The sequence below is a fragment of the Nyctibius grandis genome, chromosome 14, assembly GCF_013368605.1.
Source record: "Nyctibius grandis isolate bNycGra1 chromosome 14, bNycGra1.pri, whole genome shotgun sequence".
Lineage (NCBI taxonomy): Eukaryota > Metazoa > Chordata > Aves > Nyctibiiformes > Nyctibiidae > Nyctibius > Nyctibius grandis.
Genome location: NC_090671.1, coordinates 6,393,232 through 6,418,384, shown reverse-complemented (window position 1 = coordinate 6,418,384; position 25,153 = coordinate 6,393,232). Strand labels below are relative to the sequence as shown.

Genomic DNA, 25,153 nt, shown 5'->3' with positions numbered 1-25,153 from the left:
CTATTTAGAAGGGTAGCTTGGTTTCTGTCATTCCACAACTAGTGAAATTAGCAATAGATGCACACTTGATTTATATTAGCTACCTCATTTCTTTCCATTAGTTATATTCTCAAAGAACACATTCACCCTCTATCCTCCTGATGGATGAGCTGCCAGAGAAAACACTCTGGAGGAATTCAGCTTCTAAACAGGTTGACGTAGCAAGCAGCCCTGACCTGTCTGTCATTATTTTGAAGACAGACGATGACTCCCATGCCCTTTATTTGGCTTTGCGTCACTGACCAGCAAACCTCTGTTTTTACAAGGTTGGGCTGGAGGAGTTGCAATTCCAGCTAGTGCACTGCCGTGCAAGTAATGCGGCATCTGTGCTGCAAACCCAGGAGAATGCAAGTGTCCAGAGAAGAAGCAAACGACTGTATGAACACAAAGCAAGCATGAAAGTCAGCACGCTGCAGACAGACAGAAATGGCTTCTTTAAATGGAAATTCTTCTGGGAGGAAAGTCAGGCATATTGTTTGCAAGTTACAAGTAAATTATGTATCATCATGGCATTAGCTCTGTGGGGAATCTAAAGACCTCCAGCCCACACTGCTACTGCCTCTAGACACTTCTGTTCATTTTGACATTAAATGCCATCAGAATCTATCATCTCCAGCAGTGCTTTCCATGCACAGGGAATACAGGATGGGGCTTCACATACCAAACTAAATTCATAAAGTGACCTTTATCAAGAACATGTCAGGAGTTAAATCCATCATAACAGGGTATTTATTTCCTTTAAATGCTAAGTGTGTACAACATTTCCCTGCCAGAGAATGAACTAGAGGGAATTTAAACATGAAACAGTTACATATTAAACAACTCTGCAACAGAATCTTTATATGTCAAATCATTTCTTCAAAAACATTACATTTACAATTTTTACCAGTCTGCTCTCAGCAGCTTGCGCAATGACTTACAAAAACCACAGAAGAAACTCATCCAGAGGCTCAGAGTGCTTTGTATGACCCAGAGTTATGTGTTCAATAAGAAGAACAGATGGGAAAAGGAGAATTGAATTCCAAGGGAAAAGAACATTATTTGAGTGGAATTTTGCACTAAAGTGGAGAATGACTGCAGGACATGTACAAGGAGTCAGTTCTGGATGGGAGATGATGATAGGAGACAGTTCTTGATGCAGCAGTGAGGAGCCTGTTGGAAGGAGAGAGAAGAGGCAGAATGGAGGAAAGGGAAGGGCTCCACTGTCTCCAGGAGACAAGCTGGAAAGAAGTCCAAGGAGTGAGGGTGTGGTTTGAAAAACAAGGAGTACAGTTTCAAACTGGATCCTGAAGCAGACAGGGCAGTCAGTGAGGGCCTTCAGATGCACGAAATACCAGTTTCTCTGTGAGAGACCAGATCAGAACTTTTGTAGTTGTTGTGATACTCTGTCTTTGCTGCACCACATCATCTTCGTGCTGTGACTGCTGATACAGCGTTCCCAAGGTTTGCATTTATCTGTTAGGCAAAACATTGACGCTCCGACGGCGCCAGTCAGCACACAGCTGGGAACAAATAAGGATCAAACCTTCTGCGTTCAATGCTGTGCCACACGCATCAGCTCTCCAGCAGTTTGTAGTGGTCAGCCGCAAGGACGTGCAAGTCCAACCCGCAGACTCCCTGTCACTTGGAGCTTTACTTGTTCACACTCAGGCAGGTCTCCCGCTGTCAGCAAGCAGACACTCTCATATAGGCCAGAATATGTGCTAGTGCCTTTTTATTTTTTTTAATCTAAACAGTAAGTGGCCAAACATTTGCAAATTGAACACTTTTGTAGTTAAACGGTGATTTTAACTGATGTTGTAGAGCAAGACTCTGAGAGGAACACTTACGAAAAATGCACATTGCTTTTCCAGTGAGACTTCCTTGGCTGATTCTGTGGGAAGATGACTAGGAACATGCACAATACATATAACATTTTTCCATGTAAATAACAGCCCCTCCAAGGCAAAAATGCAGCTCTTCTCAGGGCTGTTCTCAAACACTGAAAAGGAGCATCAGGCTGCCATCCGTAAGAGAAGACAGAAAACCAAACATCTGGAGGAGAGCAAGCTCTGAAAACATAGAGAAACATTTACCAGGAGCTTTTCCATTTGTGTTGTTAAAAGGATTGCTAGGGATTACACCCTTCTCAGCTGCTAAGTGCTGTGGCTCTGCCTTTTATCAAGAGCAAGAGAGTAGCAGTCAGCTAATCAGAAGGCTACTAGCACAGCAAACATTTAGAGACTTGACACCCTTTACATTTCCTTTTAATAGACTATAGATTGTAGGCAAAATACCTTAAATAAGGCCAGTAGTGCCTTTCCATTGAGAGATCCCAAACTAAATACAGAAAACAAGGTTAAAAGACTCAGTGAAAACATCCATGCACGCAGCTGACCGTACAGAGGCCAGTTTCTTCAGCTACGGGAGCTCAGCTAGTTGCAAAGTGGAGAAAAGATGGCAAAATACTTTTCCCATTGTTTTGATTTGTGTCAAAATTTCAAACACGATCAGCCAGCTCTGCAGAGCTGATTGTGCTGGCGAAGAATCTAACCCTTGTGATCAGCAAAGCCAGGTGCTAAAAAGAACAGATATTTAAACACAGAACAGTGTAAAGAAGGTACAAATGAGAAAGACATCAGCAGACAAGAAGTGTGGCACAGCACTTACATAAAGTGAGATGCTTTTTTTACTACAGAAATTATGGGATGTTGTAATTAGGATTTGGCCAGCTGGGAGGGGGCATGAATCATTATATTATTAGAAATGGATTGAAGAAATATAACAGACCTTTAATTTTAATTATACTTTAAAAGAGCCTTGATTTCCTTAGCCAGTGATCTCTCTAGTTCATGTCAGCAGTTTAGTGCCAGACTACTAAGAGGGATTGCACAGTACATAGTGATTTTTGTGCATTTGTAATTCTTGCTAATGAATGTCTGAGACAAACTTGTTCTTTCCTTTGTCACAATCTTCTTTAAAATATAAATGATATATAAATATATATATCCTATCGGTAAGTACATTACTTAACAGGTCCTACTTCATTTGTGAAATAAGTGATGAAAGTCTGTGGCTCATTTTTTTTAAACAGAACTAGTTAGCTATAAATTAGAAAGCAGAAGCTAGCAATTGGAGCTCTGGATATAAATAATTAGCATCCATAAAGTGATTGCGAAGGAAGGCAGTTGACAGAGGCAAACACAGAACAAGTTCATTGTACCATTATACCTGACATCCCACTGATGGTCTTGTCTCTGCAGCACTGTTGACTTGCCCTAATGTAGAAGTTGATATAGCTAACCCACCATAAATAAACTGCTACTAACAAACCTACACAGTAGATGCTACTCAAACACCTTTGAGACCCTGCAAAGAAAAGTTGTCTCCACCTCAGCTCCATTTTTTGCCCGCTTTTGAGAGAACAGACCTTGGTGCCTAACCCCAATCGTGAGTCCTCTGGGGAGAGCTTCAGATCCCAGCAGCACCTCAGTCCCAGCACCTTCTGCCACCTGTTCAACAGGTTGTTCTGGGTTTCCTCAGTCCAGCTGTAGACCTTCACTTCTCCCATACATGGCAAAGGGATCCCCACGGCTGCAGCCTGCGACTGTGCATGCCAGTAGGAACCAAGGTGTCTCAGTAGAGCCATGCCTACGATTCCTTTGGAAACCTAACCCAGTTTTGGTAATTCCCAGCTCCATGTATTAAAAATTAATGAGGTTAAGTAAAAATAATGAAGTTTTAAATTATACTATATTTGGATTCTGCCTTCTGGTTTTGAGTCTTCAGGGGTCCCTTGTTCAGCTTTGCAACCCACAGCATAAGAAACTCACTTACAAAAAATTAAATCAGAGATTCTCCTGTAATCTTGTGTTTCCCAGAGCTGGGCTCTCTGGGAAAATGTGAACAACATGATGCTCTGGATAAAACTGCTGGAGCTAGCAACACCGCAGCAGTTTCCATCTCGAAGGATTACTGTAATTTAGGAGAAACAGAATAGCAGTAATGTTACCTTCACCTCCCCCATCTGATGCTAATGGGCTGACTAGGAGTGAGGGTAAAAAAAAAAGGTGTTGATATACCTCTTGCACGTTGGACCCTCCACTTCTTGGTTATTCAATACCTTTCCCATTTATGATGTCAAGTCTCCAGGGAAGGAACCCTATTTCCATTTAGAAATTCAACGGAGCCGAACAGCAGGATGGCTTTTCAAACATACCTGATAACCGGTCATAAAACTCCTCACCTACCTCCGGGCATGGCAGCAGGTAGCAAAGCCCACGTGGTGCTACGATCTGTCGGGGGGCCGAGGGCAGCGGGCAGCCAGAGCCAAGCACCGGCTGAGCCCTTGGGGCTCCCAGGGGCGGCTGAGCAGCGGTGGCTGCCCTGGCCCTCGTGCCCCGAGTGGGGGCCATGCCTGGCAAGGGCCACGCGTGCCTCTGCTCCCCTGCGGGCAGGACCAGCCGGTGTCCACCCCGTAGAGGAGCAGAGCTGCTCTCTGCCATAACCAGCCCCGACGGCAGGTGCTGGGGCAGGCCGCGGGGCCCGCAGGCACAAGGAGCGGGGCCCGCTCCCGGCCTTCAGCGCCCACCGAGGGCCACAGCCGGGCGGCGGGGCAGCGTCTGGGCGGCCCCTGCCTTTCTCCTCAGCCACGGCAGGAGCCCCGGAGCCCTGAGGGGAGCATCACCGCCGGCACCTCCGCCCCCGCCGTGGAGAGCGGCTAGAAGGGACCCGCGGGGCTGAGGAGGAGAGGCTGTGGCGGGGTCCGTGCGAGGCGGACGGCGTGGCCGCGGGGGACCATGAAGGGCCACAGCCCCCACCCGCCACCGCGGGAGCCGGGGAGGGGGTCGCGTCACGTGAGTGCGTGTGGCAGCAGCGGAAGGATCCGTGGGCTCCGACATCCCCCCACCTCTCTCCGCTGGCCGCAGTCGGGGCGGGGGGAGCCCTCCTCCCCTCGGAGCCCCCTGCCCGGCCCTCCCACTCAGCGGGAGTGGGGAGCGCTGAGGGCGGGCGAGAGGCGGGGGCGATGAGGCGGGGGAAGACGCGCCGCGGGGAGGGACTATTTGAGGAGACCCTGGCAGGCTGGTGAGGTGCGGAGTGATCCCGTCGCTAGAGTGAGCGGCCGCGAGCTGAGGCAGGGGAGGGAGGCGAGCCCGCCGGGGCGCCATCCCAGCGAGCGCACTGCGCCTGCGCCGCCCCCGCTCCCCCCCGCCCCGCCGCCGTGTGGGGTGCAGCGGCGCCTCCCCTGCTGCCACCGCCGGCCCCTGCCCCGCGCCCCTGCCCCGCGGAGCTCGCCCCCAGCCATGGCCCAGATACTGCCCATTCGCTTCCAGGAGCATTTTCAGGTGAGCGGAGGGGGGCGGTGGAGGCGCAGGGATGGGGCTCCCCCTCCTCTGCCTCACCCTGTCCCTCAGAGAGGGGGGGCCGCGGCCTAGCCGGGGCTGGGGGCGCGCTGAGGGGAGGGGGCCGGGCCCCGGGGGCGCCTCCTGCGGCCGCTGCGGCGGGGGGATCCCATCCCTCTTTCCCCTCCGGTGCGGGGCCGCCGTCCCGTTGGGCGCCGCGGGAAGGCGCGCAGGACCGAGCCCGCCCCCGGTGCGGGCTCCCGGGCTGCCGCCTCCGTCCGTCCATCCATCCCCGGGCTCCCTCTCCGCGGCGTGCGGAGCGGCCGCGATTTGTGCAGAGTCACTGGCCGCCTGAGGGACCTCCCGCTCCGGGGAGGGGGAGGCGCCGGGCCGCGGCCGGGCTGCTCGCCCCGGGGGCCAGGGGGGCTCCCCCGCCTCCGCTTAGGTGGGCGCCTTAGTCTTGCAGAGGGATCGAGGCTTTTCTGTTTTACCTAAAGGACCGTCAGCCCCCGGATCGCGGAGGTTCCTGGGAACCTCTTGCTGTGCAGCTGCGAACTGGGGGAAATTGGTGAGATGAGGTGCAAGAAACCATTTGGACTTGGAAGCTGTACAGTCCTTCCTTCCAAACATAACAATAGTTAAAAAGAAAAAAACCTCTCTAAAAATTAAATGGTGCTGTTCTTAATAACCTGTGAAAACTATAATGCCAGCGTTGGAAAAGATCCATGACTAATGGATGCAGCACAGACAAACCGGTTTATCTGTTTCTTTGTGAACTGGTGGTGAGGGAGGGTTGTAAATGGAGTGAGAGAACAGCGGTCTCTGAACATGCAGTTTAAGGCAGGAATTAAAGGAATTTGCTAAATGAATGAGGGAACAGGAAGTGGACTTGGCAAGTCATCCTTCTGTCTCTGCACCGCCCCTTTCTGTCAAATCGGGCATCCATTTCAAAGTATGAACTGGGTATCATCCGTCAGCGTGGCCTGTGTGCCACCTCAAGCATTTCAGCTTGGGAAATGGTTATTGCCGCTTCCAGCTCCTTTTGGGAAGTGTTCTGCTTGACTGGAAGGACCATCTTGGTCACTTCAGAAGGAGCCCTGGCCTGAAAAACAGTAATAGGGCTAGCGAGCTGCAGAAATACCTAATCCCTGTGCCCAAGGGAGCAGATACACCTGTCTGCTCAGAGTTGTCATGAGTTAAGAGAGTTTAACATAGTGAAGAATTATACTGTCGCTTCTCTCTCCCCCCCCACCCCCCCGCCATGTCCAGTATAGCAGCAATTATAGTACCCTCAAATTAATTCCTAACAGCTACAGTACAGCTGTCTAAGAAACTTGGGATCAAAACATTTTTGATGTCACACTTTCCTTAGAAAGAAGTATACAGTTCTTACAATTTGAAACTAACAGACATAACCAATCCTGCTGATTGTATTTGGTCTATACAGTAATGATGACAGAACAACACACATTCTGTTTTGTATATTAAATGACTATTGCTGTGATTGCTAGTGTTGTGTGCCTTGTAACACTGCCAGTATTAGCATTGTAGTACTTCTGTTTTGGGTGGGGGGCTAGCAACTTCTCAGGAGATTTGTACTGAAGTCATATTCTATTTTTTGCTACCACCTGCTTTTGCTCTTAAATAATTTGATCCTATTGAAAGGGCTAAACCTGTGCTTTCCCCAGAATGGAGGCTGCATAGAGGAGCAGGGGAAACCTTGGGACCCCTGGTGCTAACATGTAGGACCAAACTCTTTTTCAGGATTCACTCGTTCTTGCTTCTCCCTCCATTCTGAGTGCAGTAGCTCCAAAGCAGTACTCTACTAAAAGAGAAATTGAGATTAGTAGTAGCTGGGAGTAGGAATGCAGTCAGCCTCCTCAGTGCTGCTGCTCCAGTTGTCTGTACGTGGTGGGATAAGTGGGGAGGGAATCTGAAGGAATGTGGGAACTGGTACTGTTTGCTCTGTCTGGGTATCTGCAGTGCAGCTTTATCAGCTCTAACTTAATATTTATGTGTTGTAAAAGTCTACAGTCATGAATAAATGATACATGCTGCTTATTGTTGACAGGTAGGGAATTCGTGAAAAGATTAGGCTTTCACTCTTCTTCATAATGCTTCACTATCACCCATATTTAGCATTATCAGCTTAATCTCTTTTTCCTCACATTACTTCCAAGAAATTGGCTTGGCTACAGTTAAATTGTCGTATTTTAAATTAGTGTAACAGATCTAGTATGCTGCTTTATGATGTTAAATCAAAAAAAGTTACAATTCCTTATAATTGTACTGTTTCAGTGATCTCGCATTAAATCTTTCTATACCTGAAGTCAGTCTGTGTACTGTTTATACCTTATGGCTTTAAGTAACTAGAATAGCTGTTAGCACGATAATTACGTTATTCCAGTTCAGCCTGTTGCTGATGAAACACTATTTCACTTAAGCTCAGAGTCTTCCCAAGGTTGTTGTATGTACTTCACTAAAAGAAGAGCTGAAGCATGCAGAAAGTGCTCTCCAGAGAAACCAAACATACGTTGCAGTGCTAAATACTGAACTCTTCTCTCCCACTCTCTCTAGCTGGAAGTGAATAAATGATAGTGTGAAGTGAAGCAGCGATCTTGGTCCATGTAAAATTGGAGGAGTACTAGAAATCAGCAGGCTGTTTACGTTCCTTGTGAAGCTCTGTTTGCTGTATGTTGATCGTCCTCCTGACTGAACTGTAGCTCCAAGCCCATGCAGGAGGAGTGACTGCCAGTCACAGTGCATGTGAAATTTGAAGTAGTTACAGCTTGTACGTTCAAGTCCTGTGTGAGCTGAGAGATGGAGAATAGCTGCAGTAAAAGAAAGATACCCAGGTCTTTAGGTAGTAGTCGAACTGAGAATGAACTTGTGTCTTACTGTTTGTTTAGCTCCATTTAATGCAATTGAACAGTTGTTTTTAGATGTGAACTCTGTAGCTATGAGTCTTCACAAGTTCATAAAGGACTTGCATCTTGCTCATTCTTCCCACAGAGGGTATCATAGTTAAGTCCCATAGCAAGGGAGGGGAATAAGATAAGGACTTGTTTATCTGTCTGATGGCTGACCAGCTGCAGCAGCAGTAGAAACTATGCCAGCTCTGCTATAGTGAAGGACTAGTACACACTACTTAAGCTATTGTGATTTAATCAGGTTCTTAACTCCAGTGCTCCTGTTGGAGCAGTGATTTATAAATTTTTTACCAGATTGAACTCTTCCAAGGGGATTGTAGTTTACAAAGGAAATGCTGTAAAAGGCTGAATATACTGGTACGTAGACGGGAAGCTATACTACTGGAATTCAGTGTACAAAGTGTTCTTGATCTAAAATTAAACTTTGCTTTTACTTAGTCATTGGTTTGCTCTTAAAAGCTTGTCTTTGTCCCCTTTTGAGCTTTTTTTCAGTTTTCACTAGCAAAAATCGCTGCTTGCCTGCAGGGAAAGCTGTTGCTTTTACAAAGTCTCGGGTTCCTAGGTTGGGGGCTTCATCCCTTCGATGGATAGGCATATGGATCTGTAGACATGGTTCTGCTTTCTGTTGAGTAACTAATACAGGCTCTTGAGCACAGCCAACTAATGTGAAAAAATTTGTGTGCGTGACATGCTCTTGATGCATAAGTTTTATGCTTCTTGATGCAGGACTGAGAAGCTAAGGTATCCTGGTTTTAAACATAAAGGATGTGGATTTACTTCTGTCGTTTTCTGGACAAAAACACTTTATATTTGGATACTCTGAGGTGTCTTGTTAAGAATTACTGTCTTGTGCAATAGGCATGACTGAGCTGAAGCGTAATGGCTTTCATGAGTTTGCTTTGGCTAGACATGTGGACTTAAAAGCACTGAGGATATTTGCAAGCTGTAAATTACTTTTTGGAATTGTATTCAAAAGGTAGAGCTGAATATCATGACTTAATTCAGCTAGTTAGTGTTGGAAGAGACCATATTTGCTCTCTGGATTGAGAAGTACCCTACACGTGGTAGGGAAACTCATTCAATAGATGATCTAACCCTCATCACAGACATAAAAGAACAGATTTTTGTGTAGGGAGTAACTGTCATTTAAGATGAAAGCCTAATTGCAACTGCAGCTAAAACCTGTGAGCCTGTGATCTTGTGTGTTTCAGCTCTTGTATACTTCCTTCATGTCCCCCACCTGTCAAGATGGGATCTATAGCAGGAGATGAGGTGAGGGTGAGCAGTTGAGAGGGGATGTCCAACAACTATATGCAGATCCTTATTGAGCATGATTATAACTTTATATAGTCACATGAGTAAAAGAGTTCTGAGAAACTGTATTACTGCTGCCTTGGTTTGTATTATGCTTAAAATGATATGTGCTTACAGAGCTTTTAGCAGGCAGTTTTTAATATTTGGATACCTATAGCCTCTGTCCAAGGCTTTCTCTTTTCTAATGGGCATAAAAAACAATAGTTGATCACCTCTAAAAAGCATTTCCACTAGAGCTGTGTGGCATAAAGCTGAAACGGGATATTTACTGAACCCTGGAAGGATCTTAAATTCTCAGAGTTCTTCTGACTCCAGCATTTAACTGATGGTAGGTCCCAAGTATTAGAGTGTCAGTATTGAACAGACAGTAAGTTAGGCTGAAGTATTTCCCGTTAGAGAAATGGACTTAGTTTGAAGACTGATAGTATCAGTGTCTGAGTTGGTCTGTGCTGGCTCAGTCTGGGTCACTGCACTCCATGGAAAGGGAAATGCATTAGAAAGCCCAATATTTAGTAGAAATCTTGTGTAAAAACATCCCCACTCCATTTCTTAGGGAATGGTACCATGTTCCTAAAGTAGAATGGGGAAAGACTAAATCTCAGATTAATAGTTGTATTTCATCCAAAGTTTAGGACTTGTGTATCTTCATTCAGGTTGAGAATCAAATAATAATATTGATTTATCTTTACCATGTCACTAAGCTCTCAGTATCTATAAGATGCTTAAAAGTAAGTTTGGTATCTAATCCAGCCTGCCGGAATACTAGATATCTGTGACGCAAAAGTCTTTATTTGTTTCATTCAGCCTGATAGTGAAGATAGTTCTACACTGTACACGTGTACACATGGGCATTAGGGCATGAAAGGCTAGGAGAGGCTTTAGGCTGTTACTTGTAGAACAGAATGTTACCCTTGCCTCTATAGCAAGGCTTACAGCAACCTACATGGGGGTGTTTGTTAGGGTTTAACTGGATTATCCAAAAGTAAAGTGTGGGGCAATATCATCGAAAGAGGCTATCCCCATAGTAAATGTCTCTGGAATGACTTTGTAATATTGAATCCTTCTCTTCAGAAGAAGGCAACGTTAGTTTGAGAGTAGTGCTTGCCTAAGCAGCATAATAAAATATGAAAATTGAGTAGTGATTCAGAGGCCTGATGTTCACTCTTGTGAAAATAAACTGCAAAATCTCTAGTTCGTGTGTGTATATATATATATATATGAACTTCAGTAATGGCCTGTAGCACCTTCACCTGAGGCTTTTTAAGGTACATAGCTATATGCTTGCTACATGCTGTAATAAAGTTTTCTTAATTCTGTGCTTGAGGAGGGAGTGAAGGTGATTTAGATGAACATAGTCCAGATTGTCTTGGTAGGTTTGTCTCGTCCAGGCTAGAAGCAATGCTGGCTAATGTCCCTTTATTTGGTGGTAAAGGGATTCTGCTCATGTTCTTATGTATAGTCATAAGGAATATGCCTCTTACATGCTCCTATAACATGGAAGCAGTGTATGATCTGATGAGGATATTTATCACTCCCCTGACAGCAGGAACAGTCTAGTGTTTTTGGACTGCTAAAATGGGAAGTATTGTCATCATTCACTGCAGCTTGCAGCATTTACATGACCGTCCTTTAGGAAGTACTGACATTTTGCCTTTAAAAGATGTGTCTGACTTCCCTAATAATAAGGATGGCAGTGATATGCATAATTTAACATTACATTTTGTGAAAGCTTTGCTGGATTTTATAACAGTTAAAATGGGAAGTCTTAATACCAGAACTTCATGCAAAATCTTACTTACCTTAATGAAGATACCCGAAGTGTTATTCTTCAACATGGACCAGCTTTTGGAGTGAAGAACCTTGGGCTTAAAGCTGAACTTCAAGTAGGCTAATGCCTCAAGATTCTCACCATGCAGAATGAGAGGCCAGGGGCTGTCTCTTGAAGAGTAGGTCAAGCTGAAGCTCAGTAATTGAGAAGAGACCTTCAAGCTGTGTTTCTGCTTCGGTACTCTGGAAATACATGGGAGTTTGGATTAATTAAATCAAGTTAGGAACTTGGCTATGCTGCAGTTAAATCTTTTGACCACTCTTGTGACACTTAATCAGTCTCTTAGAATGGACTATACTCTGGTAGATGGACTCGGATCATGCTCAGCGTTAAAGTGCTCAAGTGTCTACTATGTGAATGTGTAATTTGTCACAATAAGCGAACACTGTCTGGTCTAGAGCGTGTTAACAAGAACAGTGGAATTAAGGGCCTATCATTTATTCATTTGTTGTTCAAGCTCACAGAGGTTGATGGAGCTACAACTTGCATGTTTATTGGGTACTAAAACTTTCTGCATTACATACGAAAAGTACATGAGTTGTCTTGATTTGGAAACTTCTTTCCTTACTGACACAGAAGCCTGTAACAGCCACATGCCCAGTGGACTTGTTTTCAAAACTCTAGTTGCAAGCAGCTTCTGATGTTCTTGTGCCTAAACTTTTATTCTCTTTTGGAATGAATGGCACCTACTGAAGTTTACTAGTGTGTATTGAAGTGTTTACCTGTAAAGTGAGGTGTTAGCTGAATGGGTCTCTGTCTTGCTGAAAGACACTTGCGGGAGGGAGTAAATGTTTTTTTACACATGCGTACATTTGGCTTGTATTGCATTACTGAAACTTGAGTATGTAGAGATTAGCAGTTACTGAGCTGAAGAGCTCTTCATTAGTAAGCTGAACAGAAAACAAAACAATTCCTGAGGCATTCTTGGGCATAGTCCTGACACACCACACCTCTAGGTATCTCCATTACATACCCAATTTATGATTTAGCGAGTAGCTTTACAGAAGCAGTGGCACGCCGTGATCAGACAGGTCAAAACACAGGAAAACAGTGTTTGCGTCACCATCGTGGGACTTGTTGCCCAAGGGGTTTAGTCTATTGTATGAAGGTTCTGGTGGTACCAATCAAAGGAGTCTAATGGCTTAATGATGCTGGTGGTAGTTTCTATCCTGTCTCCTTGAGGGCAGTGAATTTTCACTTGCAGTGCACTGAAAAGCAGTATAGGTTAATCCCTTAAGTGAAGCTGATACAGTTCCTCTGCTTGAAAAACATTGCTCTGGGGCATAAAGCAGGTGCTCAGGCTTGTCACAGTTACTGTTATATAAAATGCAGCTTTCATACATACCAAGCTGGGGTGTGCTGTGTAGGTAAATCTGACTTACTGCAGACCAGCTGAAAATGATGCTCATTCACTGCCACCTCCTCTTATTAACCTGAAATTGGAAGTGAAGGAAAACTAAGTTAACACAAAAGGATGAACATGAGCAATTGCCATCTTGTAGGGCAGTCTATTTAGTAGCACAAAATTACTTTAAGTTACATTAAGAGTAACTACTTTGTACCTACTCTCATATGATTGAGCACGTTATGTTTTGAGAGTTGGACGTAAGGCTGGAGGGGGGCCTGCATTGAAATCCCTGCCTTTGTTGAGCCAAATGGCATGATATCTTGGGCAAGGAGAGACTGAATGAGTGATTATTTTATCAATGAAAGCTAAGAAAGATGTGTTAAGAATTAGATTCTAAGAAGCACAATGAACGAGTGCACTTGTAAAAATAGGCCATTTGAGACCTGCTGTGTAGACTTAATTCCATAATGTTGCTAGGAGTGGGTTGCATAAGGGTAATTGGTTCTTTCCCTAAGACCCACTGATGCTGTACATTGTAGTTCTGCCACTTAAGTTTTTAATATCAGATTTACCAGCCTTGCGAATTCTGGAATAGTGATGCTACTGATAGTATACAGCCTGTCACGTTGCTAGAACCGGGTTAAGCAATAAATGCTTCAGTTAAAACTCCTTTTAGTTTGCATCAATAACAACTTCGGAATGTCTTTAGGCCTTGAGTACTGAGAATTGTGTAGTTCTTTACCTACGAAACAAAGAGAATTGGAAGATAAATCATAGTTCCATAATATACACTCTTGTCAGAGAAATATGCCAGTCTTGCATTTCCTTCTGGAGGAGACTTTAGGCATAGAGGCTTGAGTTAGACCTTCAACATGAGAAGGATAATAAAGCACTCTTTTCTGTCTTTCTAGCTCCAAAATTTGGGCATTAACCCAGCAAACATTGGATTCAGTACCCTAACAATGGAATCTGACAAGTTCATCTGCATCAGGGAGAAAGTGGGAGAGCAGGCACAAGTAGTGATAATTGACATGAGCGATCCAACAACACCCATCAGACGTCCAATTTCTGCCGAAAGTGCCATCATGAATCCAGCCTCTAAAGTAATTGCGCTGAAAGGTGAGTAACCCTTTATTATTGCAGTGTGAAACCTACTGTTAGGCTGTATTAATGCTTACGTATGCTCTTAAGCTTAAGATTTATGTAAACTTTCTAAGAAGAATGTATATGAGGATAAGAATTCTTGCCTGAACTTGCATGCTGTATTTTTGGCAGTGGATTTTCCAGTAATCTTTGGATGATTTGCCTCCAAGTAGGTGTGAGATGCTTGGGCTTGGCACTGCAGCCTCCTCACTGAGGACCAGGTCAACATATGGTATACTTTCCCTTTAAACAAGTATTGTAAACATAATAGACACTTGTAAACATGAATAGGGGTGTAAAGCCATTCTTACTCTCTGCTTTGTCCTGACCCTTTCTTGTAGCTCTGAAGAGCTTGCTAGATACACCAACAAAATGTCATAAGAATGGCCAGTACCTGTGAAACTCTGAATGTGCAAGCATGTTAAGTTTGGCAATCATGAGATCTTACAGATAGAAGACATCTGCTTACCAGTACCTGTGGTGTTGATACTGCCTTTAAGTAGCGCTCTGAGCAAAAAGAAATAACTTAATACATCTCTGGCTCTTTTCTTAAATGACTGATTTCTGGTATTTAATCTCAATAACTGTTACTGACTATGTGCTTTTCTTCTTGCATCTTATCTAAACAGATGGTGAGTGAGCTTTGTCATGACATTCCATGTTTGGTAGTACAGAATGGTCTAATCTCATAAAAAGTACTGAACTTTAAGGTAGCCATTTGTCAGTTTGCCGTTTGCCAGGTGGGGGATCTTAATCCTCAACTGGTATTATAGTGAAAACATTCTCCATTGGCTTGTTGCTAACCATTTGGCTGCTTTGACTATTGACTGTACCAAGTGAAGAAGAGCGTGTTCTTAATGTTTGTCTGTGTGTATGTGTGTGCATATGATAGAAGTACAGTTGATAGACAAAACCAAGTTGCAATATTTTTATGAGAGACCTCTGCTAGCATGTCCTGTGTGCTATTCATTTCTGCCTGTGTTTTTTACTGTGAAAAATCATGGTGAAATTACTTAGGGGTCCAAGAAGTAACTGTCCTCAGAACTGGCACAAAACCTGCAACTTCTTGTCTTTGATCTCAGGCTTATACTGACATTAGGGAAAACTAATGTGTTAATGTTTGACTTCAACTGAATCTGTGATTCAGTTAGGATGCTTATACATCTTGCAAAGGACTGCCTTACCTGGGGTGTGGGTAAAGGTAACAATGAAAAAATAATTTCAGATCTGTTACGAGTTCACTGTCTTTAATCTTGGACCCCTTTAAGCAAACCATATTGGCAAGGAAAGTGCCTTCTCTACACTAGCAGAGCTTTGTCTAGCTCTTAAAAGGGAACTGTATCATCTGGTTTTAAAAGTAACCTACTAACTAAATGGATTTTCATCAGCTTCAAAGAATATAGCTTTATTCTTGCCAGTGTTAAGACTTGCTCGAAAGGAGTATCGTTCTGTCCACGCAGAGTGAATAAGCTTGTCCTCTGAACAGATAAGGTTGAGTGAATGATGTAGCATTGACATGCAAAGTTGTGTTGTCGGGTATTGCAAACTTAATGATCTCTTCTCTATCAATAATCTAATGATCAAAGGGTTGGGTAGAAAAGAGGATGAATAGAGCTACCTAACCAATATGTTGTCACCCTCGATAACCAGCAGAACTACAGTGAACTGCACTGATGATGTGGTTTAAGTCAGTCTGTCACTCCAGACTTTCCCTGCTGATTGACTGAAGCTTCAGTGGTCAAAACTGTTGCATATTGTGACTCAGTGTGCCATGACTGGAAGTTGCTCATAATCTGAGGATTATTGAGCAATAGACATACAAACCCACCGTCAAAAAAAGAAATGAAATGGTTCTTGATTTAAACTGAAATACAGTATGCACAATTTCATTTCTGGATTGCATGTGGCATTCTCCTGGTGTACCAAGATTTGTGCTTTCTTCTTGTGTTCGTGATTCTCTTGCTTTGCTCTGTACTGAGAGTACTCCCCAGTTGGTGTAAGTGGAGAATGCAGCACTCGGGGGTGCTTCCATTCTTTGTGGAATGGAGAAACTTCATGCCCCAGTGAACTGAAATGTAAATTTTTGTGCCAGTGTTCAAAAAATGCATCTGCTTACTTGATTACACCTGTAGAGAATAGTCTAAGTAGACTGATCAGTCTGGTAGCTTGATCAGAAAAAACTTATGTAAGAGTCTGTCTTTTTGTCTCAGATCTCAGCCTAAGAAAGTGTTCAAGTAGACATAAGACTCAAATTCACATTTGCCCTCACTATGACTTTATAGCAGGTTCTGCTCTCTCTCAATCCAAATAATGGATTTTTTTGTAGTTTAATTAGTTTAGAGTTCTGCAGTTTGAATTTCTGTTGCCACACTAAAATTGTATTGCCGTGGCTGCTGTGGCACCCAACATCCAGAGCTAGCTGCCTGATGAAGCGTCTAAAGCCATTTCCAACTGTAACACCGCAGTCAGACTTAGTCTAGAAAATAGACAAGCATGAGCTTTTAGCTTGTTTTAGTAGTTTATTGGTTTCCCCTGTATTCTTAAAACGAGGAAGGACATCCTGCTTCCTTTTCAGGAAGACTGACTTTGAGAGCAGTTTCTGTATGCACATACTGATATTCCTGTTTAGATGATGACTAGAACTCTTCCAGAACCACTTGTCTGCCTTTTGCATGTGAGGCTGCACACTGTAGAAGTTCCACAATCAATCCCTTGATAGTACCAGTCCACTGCTGGACAAATTGTTGTCCGATAGAGTAAATATGCTGTTTCCCACTATCAGTTTATAGCTGGTGTTAGGCCTGGGCTTATTGTATTTGTATAATACAGTAACTGCATATGCAGAACAAGGTGGTCGGAAACAGGCCGCTTCTGGTCCCAGGAAAGCTAGCAAGCTGTCCTAGGAACTAGTTGATCAGGTTAACAGTTCTTTATGCAGTTAATCCAGGGAGCATAAATGCTGCATGTGGTAGCTCTGAAGTCTTGCATTGTCTCTTGGCACTGCATTAAACTAATATGATCAACTTACTGTATAAATTATGCTAAAACATTATAAAGCAGTCCAAGATGCATACTAACATAGGGTTAGTATCTCTTGAAAACAGTTCCTCAGTGGCCAGCAGCCTTCATCTATCAAAACTTCCCAGTAGAAGGAACGTCTACCAGTTTGACAGTCAGAAGTGTTGCTAGCAGGGAAAACACTTCGGAAATGTGGATAGAAATAATGGCATTACAAGCCAATATTCTAGCAGTCTGAGTGGGTGTCTTGTGAACAGAAAACAATATTCCTAGAGCTGAGTCGTCTCATCTGCAGTTAAGTAAAACATCACTTTGACTTCCTGAAAGGAATTCCTTATTCTTTATAGGTTGGTTCAATTAACATTAGTTTTAAGTCTACCCTTACTAGCTGCTTCTGGTAGTTAAAAGGAATACTAAAGTCAAGCATAAACCTGCAGTGTAGTTACCTAAATCATGAAGCAGGAACCTTAACTGGAACTAAAGCTCCAAACCTTTCTATAATCTTTCTGAACTTTTGACTGGCCTCTTCAATAGGCACCTGTATTACTGTTGCACAGAGCCCATACATCTCTTAGTTAAGTGCACAGTTTGTTCAACAGAAAAATAGCCAAAGACCACAGCTTCCATTATATTTCAAGAGCTGTTTTAAGTCTCATGCTATTGGATTCAGTCCAGGTCATCTACAGCAGCTACTAAATTGACACAAACTGGAGCCATTCTTTCTATAAATTATACTGAGTGACATCTACTAGACACCTATAATTCGGTATACCAGTGCTGCTACCTAAACCAGAGTTTACACAAGCTCTGTAGCTTAGACTGTCTTTTAATTACAGCTTATAGGTAATTGAAATGTCTATGCTTGTCAGTTGTTGGAATGTCTATGTAAGTGTCCATAAGAAGTAGACTTTTTTGCTTCAGGGATGGTAGAAATGCTGGGGGTGGAGGGGGGGCTTCTGTTTGGTATGGGTCAGGTACCAAAGGAGACTCAGATATGACAGGACACTAACACTGTCTGTTACATCCCTGGAATAGTGGGTTAAACAGGGTGGAAACTACAGAATGACCATTGTGGTAATCTATCTATGATGTTTCTTGGGTTTTGTCATACCAGCTGGCAAAACACTTCAGATCTTTAACATAGAGATGAAAAGTAAAATGAAAGCCCACACGATGGCAGAGGAGGTGATCTTCTGGAAATGGATATCTGTGAATACAGTTGCCTTGGTGACAGAGACAGCAGTCTACCACTGGAGCATGGAGGGAGAATCGCAGCCCCAAAAGATGTTTGACAGGCACGCTAGTCTTGCGGGCTGCCAGATCATCAATTACAGAACAGATGAACACCAAAAATGGCTGCTGCTGATAGGAATTTCAGCACAGGTAAGTTACCTGGAAATAGCATGTTATGAAAACAATGAGGAGAGCCATGGCCCCACTTCACTTAATAGCTGCTATAGGTTCTTAACTTTGGTTTCTATAGGTCAACAATTCAGAAATATCTTTTGTGTAGGAATAACATGACCTTTAATGCAATTAAAGCATTGGATGAGGGGTTGAGAGGCATTTTCTGCTTTTTAGTTTACTGTCCCAAAGGTCTTGCTATAAACATTTGAAATCTTATCTCTAAGAGCTGATCTTTATTCTTTTTTTTTTTTTTTCTAGCAAAATCGTGTGGTTGGTGCAATGCAGCTGTACTCAGTTGATAGAAAAGTCTCCCAACCAATAGAGGGCCATGCAGCAGCTTTTGCAGAATTCAAAATAGAGGGAAATGCCAAACCTTCTACCCTCTTCTGTTTTGCTGTGAGGAGTCCTGCAGGGGGCAAGGTAAAGTCTGTGACTGTTTTCCTGTTCTGCTGTAGCAGAACTCAGTACTACTGAACTTCGGTGATCACACAGTTTAGTGTATGCTCTCTGAAGAAGAGCTTGGGAACCATCAGCGCAGCGTATTTGGTCAGCATCAAAATGCTTTCGTTCAATAGGATAGAAACTGCAAAAAGCCTGAGTTGCTTGGGTGAAACTTAGAACAAAGGTAGGTTGATGAGAAATGTAGATGCAATGAGAAGTGAGCTCAGGGTGTTAAAAGTGTGAATTTATGCCCACATAGTGTTCTGTGTGTATGAAGTTAAGTCATTAAGCAGCCTCTTATGGCTTGAACCTAGTACAGAAAGAGACTAGATAAACCTTAGTGCTGTAGGTATATTGTTTGCATCAAATCGATAGTGGAATTGAGTTGAATATGCTAGAGCTGCTGAGCAGTCTGTAAAGAGCTGAGGTAACACTAAAATGTCTTGAGCTTTCTAGTCTTGTCCTGCACTAATTGTTGATGAAGTGACAAGTCTAACTCAAAACATCTTGAACAAGTTGTCCTGAATAGAAATACAGTCTGCTTTTTTTTTTTTTTTTTAGCTTTTCCCAGTTTTTACTTTACCAAGTTCTGGAAAACGTGTCCCTCTGATAAATATCTGGAGCACAGCACCCCAGACTGTGTTGGTTCAGGGCTGGGCAGATATTCATCAGCCAAGAGTGGCAGATTACTTCAGTAGCACATCTGAAGAGAGGAACTTTTCATGTGGCTGTACTTGCAGGCAATCTTGTGACATGTACTCTTCTCTTCCTAGCTACACATAATTGAAGTAGGTCAGCCAGCTACTGGAAATCAGCCATTTGTTAAGAAAGCTGTTGATGTGTTTTTCCCACCTGAGGCACAGACAGACTTTCCTGTGGCAATGCAGGTAAATGTTTGACCCCCAAAAAATCAACTTTATAGCCTGGCAAGTAGCTGCCATCTGTTGTAAAGAATGCTTTCTACTAGTGCTTTGCTGTCATGGGAGGGGATGTGTTAATAGATTTATGGGAGGTAGCATGGACATTAAAACAGTAACCCAAACACAAATGTATAGGCTGTTCCAGTATTTGTCCAGATATGTTAACTTAAGGTTGTATTTAAAAACAAAACAAAACAAACAAACAAAACCCCACAACAAACAAACAAAAAGCCCCAACAAAACCCCTACCAAAAAACAATCAACAACAAAAAACAGACCCCCAAAAAAAACCCCAATAGTGTCTTCTGGTAGAATGTCTCTAACATCTCTTTGGCTATTGAACTTCCTGCTAGCGTTCAGAGTTCTAGATGAGAACGTTATGGTGCTTGATGTAGCTTCACATGAAAGTGGCATTTCATCTCCAGTAGATCTCACTATAAGAGACAAATGGAGTGGGTAGTCCTGTATCAGCATACCTCCTGTAGTAGCAGCATGGAAAAGATGATTTGGGACATTAATGGGAGGTTCTTTAGGAAAGAACGTAGCTGGTTGCCTTGACAGACCAAACTTCATTTATCATATCTGCAGGACTAGAAATTGTGTAATAAAAGCAAATTATCTCAGAGTATGCAACTGCTGACCAGTCTAATGGGCCAGCTTCATAAATGAACCAAGAGATGCCTTAAACTAAGATAAACAAAGCAAGCTGTCTACATGGCAGGATTCATGTGGCTCTGTACTTCAGCTTAATTAACAAAACATTTGAAGACTTGTTCCAAAGTGAAAATACTTCATCTGAAGACCATTTTGGCTAGAAGGCATCCCTAGTTTAAGTGACTTGACAGGTAAACTGGAATACTCAGTAGCTGAGCTTGGTTTAGGTTCTGCTGGTGCTTTGGGTAACCCTTGTTGGAAGAGAGTGGGTTTATCTCATTAATGTTTCTGAACAGAAACTTGTCCTGACATATCTAGACTAGAATGCTAATTATGCCCAACCTTTCTCCCTCAGCCTGGCTCAGGATGAGGAGTATGTCCTTTGCTACAGATGAATTTTAATTTCCCTTCAACGTCTCTCTTCAGTGGAGCTATGGCTCCAAATGGCCAGCAAAACTGTTCATTGCTTTGAGTCTGTAAGGAAGGAGCCCAAAACTACATTTGTTCCAAGTGTCAGTGCAAAGGCATTTCACTGCAGTACTGTCTTGTGACTAGGCTAAAGGCACCTGTCTTAACTGTTACAGTCTTAGTCTTGACTAATAAAAACTCATCTTTTGGCAGATTGGAATTAAGCATGGTGTTATCTACCTGATCACGAAGTATGGATATATTCACATGTATGACTTGGAATCTGGAGTGTGCATCTACATGAACCGTATTAGTGCTGATACTATCTTTGTCACAGCTCCTCATGAACCTACCTCAGGCATTATTGGTGTGAACAAAAAAGGACAGGTAACAAATCCGGCATTCTGGTTTTGAGCCTTCTGAAGCTCAGATGGAATGTAACAAACCTAATGAGTGACTTGATGCAACAAATGTCTTGGAAGGGAGCAAGTAACTATTTGATTAGTCAGTTTTTAACCTCTCCTAGTACAGAACTGCTTGGGGAAGAACTTTTTTTTAACAATCTGCTACTGCACTGATGGGCTGCATAGCCATTTGGTTGCTATATTTCATAGTAATTGTGGAAAGGACAGTACTCCTCAATATTCCTTTTGTCCTTTCCAGGTGCTTTCTGTATGTGTTGAGGAAGACAACATAGTGAACTATGCTACGAATGTTCTCCAGAATCCTGACTTGGGACTGCGTATGGCTATACGTAGTAATCTAGCTGGGGCAGAAGAATTGTTTGCCAGAAAGTTCAACACACTCTTTGCTCAAGGAAGCTACGCAGATGCTGCTAAAGTAGCTGCATCTGCACCAAAGGTAAATAACTCCAAAGGTAAAGCTTAGAAGTCACGGGGATTTGCCTCAGCTTAGTGGACTTTCTTAGCTCACTTGCATTTTAGTACTTGGCATTGAAAAACTCAAGTGCTGCAATACTAACCTTAGTTCTCTGCGGTTTGGTTGTTATTCTGACTAGTATATTCTCCTGTATCCCCTAAAGGAGCATCTGCTATACTTTTCCAACCATAGACTGGACTTGCTGTGGCCACTGACTTCTTGCTAGAATGTCATTGGTTTGATGAAGATCTCCACCCTGAAGTCTTAAGAGTAGATGCTGCAGTGTATAGCTCAACACCTGTTTTTTGACTAATGCTCTTCAGCCTTCACTAATTAAACATTGCTTCTCTCTATCTTGTGCCTCTTCAGGGAATTCTACGTACCAGTGATACAATCAGGAAGTTCCAGAGTGTACCAGCTCAGCCTGGGCAGGCCTCTCCCCTGCTCCAGTACTTTGGAATATTGCTTGACCAGGGACAGCTGAACAAATTTGAGTCTCTGGAGCTCTGTCGCCCTGTCCTACAGCAGGGCCGCAAGCAGCTTCTGGAGAAGTGGCTGAAGGAAGACAAGGTAGGCTTGATCATGACACTAGCTTAATTCTGTTGCCTTGTAACAATGGAGTGTGAACAATACTTTTGTTGATACTACATCTCTGAATTCTTCTGCTTGACAAAATACCACTTCTAACTTCAGCTGGAGTGCTCAGAGGAGCTGGGAGACTTGGTGAAGACAGCTGACCCAACCCTTGCACTCAGCGTCTATCTTCGTGCTAATGTGCCAAACAAAGTGATTCAGTGCTTTGCTGAAACTGGTCAATTCCAGAAAATAGTGCTGTATGCTAAAAAGGTAAAGTTGTTTATCACAAACTGCTAGACTCTATCTTATGTTTAATGTGTGCATTCTCAAGCTATCTTCCATGAGATAAGTTTGATTCCTGTCACTGAAAACTGATAAGTTGGTAAGATTGAGAAACAGTGTTTTCTTCATTGTCAATAGCTATGACTAAGGTCTGAGCAGTCTGCAAAAAATTAAAATTCTGGATGTTCTGAATTTATGACCTATCAAATTAGGTCTGGCTCAAGGTTATTCTAGAAAATAAAGTTCTTCCTAAATTCATGAGACACTACTTTTTTTTTTTTTTTTTTTTTTTTTTTTTTTTTTTTTTTTGACAGATTACAAAACAATTTGCCTGACTGCCTAGACTTGTAAGTTTAGGACCTTACATGATAGATAGTGCCTTAAGACTGTTGAAAGATTTGTTCCTAGCAGTTTTCTTGCCTAGCAAGAGAAATGTCCTGGCACAAGTTCAGTTACTAAGTAGGTGAATACTGAATTTCTGTGTCAACAGACAAGCAGTGTTTTTGTCTAAGAATTCCTGGAAGATGGGGGATGGGTGTGGCAACCTCACAGCAGTTCATAGTGCCTATGCTAAAGAATCTGAAGACTTAAAAGATGTGTAAAGCTTCCCAGACATGCATGACTGTTTCTGAAATCTCTAGGTGGGCTATACCCCAGACTGGATCTTCTTACTGAGAAGTGTGATGAGAGTCAGTCCAGAGCAAGGCCTGCAGTTCTCGCAGATGCTGGTGCAGGATGAGGAGCCACTGGCTAACATTAACCAGGTGATGCCTACAACAAGAGTACTGGTCTCTTTCTAGACAGAGGTAATAGCATAGTACCGTTTTGGGTACTGGTAAGGCCCGTTCAGGTCTCTAGTTGGCTTGGTTAGAAAAGTGACTAAACTATTCTAGTCAAGTTTGGTTACCATTAAGTCTTTAGAGGCAAGTGTGCTCTCAAGTTCTTGTGGAAGCTTTCTGGCTTATTACTGTAATATTGATAGTGAGTCTGCCACAGTCTTGGCCTAAGCAATAGGGTGTTACTGTCCTGCTGCTGGCTTTAATAGAACATACGTTAACTCTTCCCATGCAGAGAATTTACTGGAAGATGAACAAACAAACTTGTTGGCTGCCAGTGGCCAATTCTGGTTAAATGGACAGAGAAATAAGGCAACAATTTGCATTATTAAATAATTGAAGCTACTTAAAAGAAGTCTTAGCTTTTCTTGTGGCAACTATCCCAACAAGAGAGAAGGGCTGGGATTTGCATGCTGTGTTAAAACCTAATAGAGTGGGTGGCAAAATCTGGCATAATAGCTCAAAGTAATGTGCTGCTTACATTCTAGAGAAAAAGAAAACAAAGTGTGAAACTTGTCTCTCTTTTACCAAGGTAGTAATTCTATGAAAACAAAGGGAATATAGCATGCTAGGTGCTGTGATGAGCTGCCTTTCTAGCCGGGCCATTAGTATATACAGATAAATGTGCATGTGTGTATGTAGACCTCCTTCTCTAACTTGACCAATCTCAACAGATTGTGGATGTGTTCATGGAGAACAGTCTTATTCAGCAGTGCACGTCCTTTCTGTTGGATGCCCTGAAAAATAACCGCCCTGCAGAAGGCCACCTTCAGACTCGTCTCCTGGAAATGAATTTGATTCATGCCCCCCAGGTAAGACCTCTTAACCTAGTTACTCCAAAAAGTGAAGGAGAGACAGTAGTAGGCTTGCACAAGAATATGATGTCTAATACTGATATCTGTAAGTAGTATAGCAACATCAAAGACTACTAATGAGTCACTGCTGTGACTTTTCAACAACTTTTAGGCTGAGCTGCTGTGATTCTCTGACAGTCTGAATATGAAATGTCACCTCCTAGGTTGCAGATGCCATTCTTGGAAACCAAATGTTTACACACTATGATCGTGCTCATATTGCCCAGTTGTGTGAAAAGGCAGGCTTGCTCCAGCGAGCTTTGGAACACTACACGGATCTCTATGATATTAAACGTGCCGTCGTTCATACTCATCTCTTGAATCCTGAGGTAGGTCTGTTGTAGAGACTAAAAGTGAAAGCTTAAGTAAAGTGAACACTCTTTAGCACTTCTGTAGCTGCTAAAATCCCTGCAGCCACTGTAAGACGGTTCGTAGGTACCAAAGTAGCATGCATAGCTGTGATTCAAGAACATTTGTCCAGTTAATGATTAAACCGTAATCTATATTTTCAATGACTTAAATCTGACCTCAGCTTCCCAGGTGGGCAGTTTAAATCTTACTTCCAAACTGCATTATTGTAGTTGTAAAGATGGTGAGTGTGTTTCTTTTTAAGTCTTTGGTCTTAACGCATGGAAGACTTCTCTGTAGTAGCTGGGGTAGAAACTCTGGCTAGTTGCCACACTTTAGAAGTCAGTCAAATCCTGTATCAGTTACTGAGTAAAATTTCTTTCTCTTTGCAGTGGCTTGTGAACTTCTTTGGCTCTCTCTCCGTTGAAGACTCTGTGGAGTGTTTGCGTGCCATGCTGTCAGCTAACATTAGGCAAAACCTACAGCTCTGTGTGCAGGTTGCTTCTAAATACCATGAGCAGCTTGGTACCCAGTCTCTTGTGGAGCTTTTTGAATCTTTCAAAAGCTATGAAGGTACAGTATTAGAGGAAAGCTAATAGTATGATTG

General features: G+C 43.0%; 1 protein-coding gene across 6 annotated transcripts in view; it reads left to right on the top strand.

Moving 5' to 3' along the window:
• Positions 1–5,230: 5,230 nt before the first annotated feature.
• CLTCL1 (clathrin heavy chain like 1) overlaps positions 5,231–25,153 on the top strand; it is a 36,508-nt gene continuing 16,585 nt past the window's right edge. For all 6 annotated transcript variants that reach the window (XM_068412994.1, XM_068412993.1, XM_068412997.1 and 3 more), the window contains exons 1-13: positions 5,231–5,363; positions 13,692–13,899; positions 18,056–18,324; positions 18,607–18,768; positions 19,563–19,676; positions 20,985–21,158; positions 21,435–21,632; positions 22,020–22,220; positions 22,344–22,496; positions 23,150–23,272; positions 24,019–24,156; positions 24,363–24,527; positions 24,939–25,119. In XM_068412994.1, coding sequence (XP_068269095.1) covers positions 5,322–5,363; positions 13,692–13,899; positions 18,056–18,324; positions 18,607–18,768; positions 19,563–19,676; positions 20,985–21,158; positions 21,435–21,632; positions 22,020–22,220; positions 22,344–22,496; positions 23,150–23,272; positions 24,019–24,156; positions 24,363–24,527; positions 24,939–25,119 — 2,128 coding nt within the window. In that variant the 5' untranslated portion in view covers positions 5,231–5,321. The remainder of the gene's footprint in view (positions 5,364–13,691; positions 13,900–18,055; positions 18,325–18,606; positions 18,769–19,562; positions 19,677–20,984; positions 21,159–21,434; positions 21,633–22,019; positions 22,221–22,343; positions 22,497–23,149; positions 23,273–24,018; positions 24,157–24,362; positions 24,528–24,938; positions 25,120–25,153) is intronic.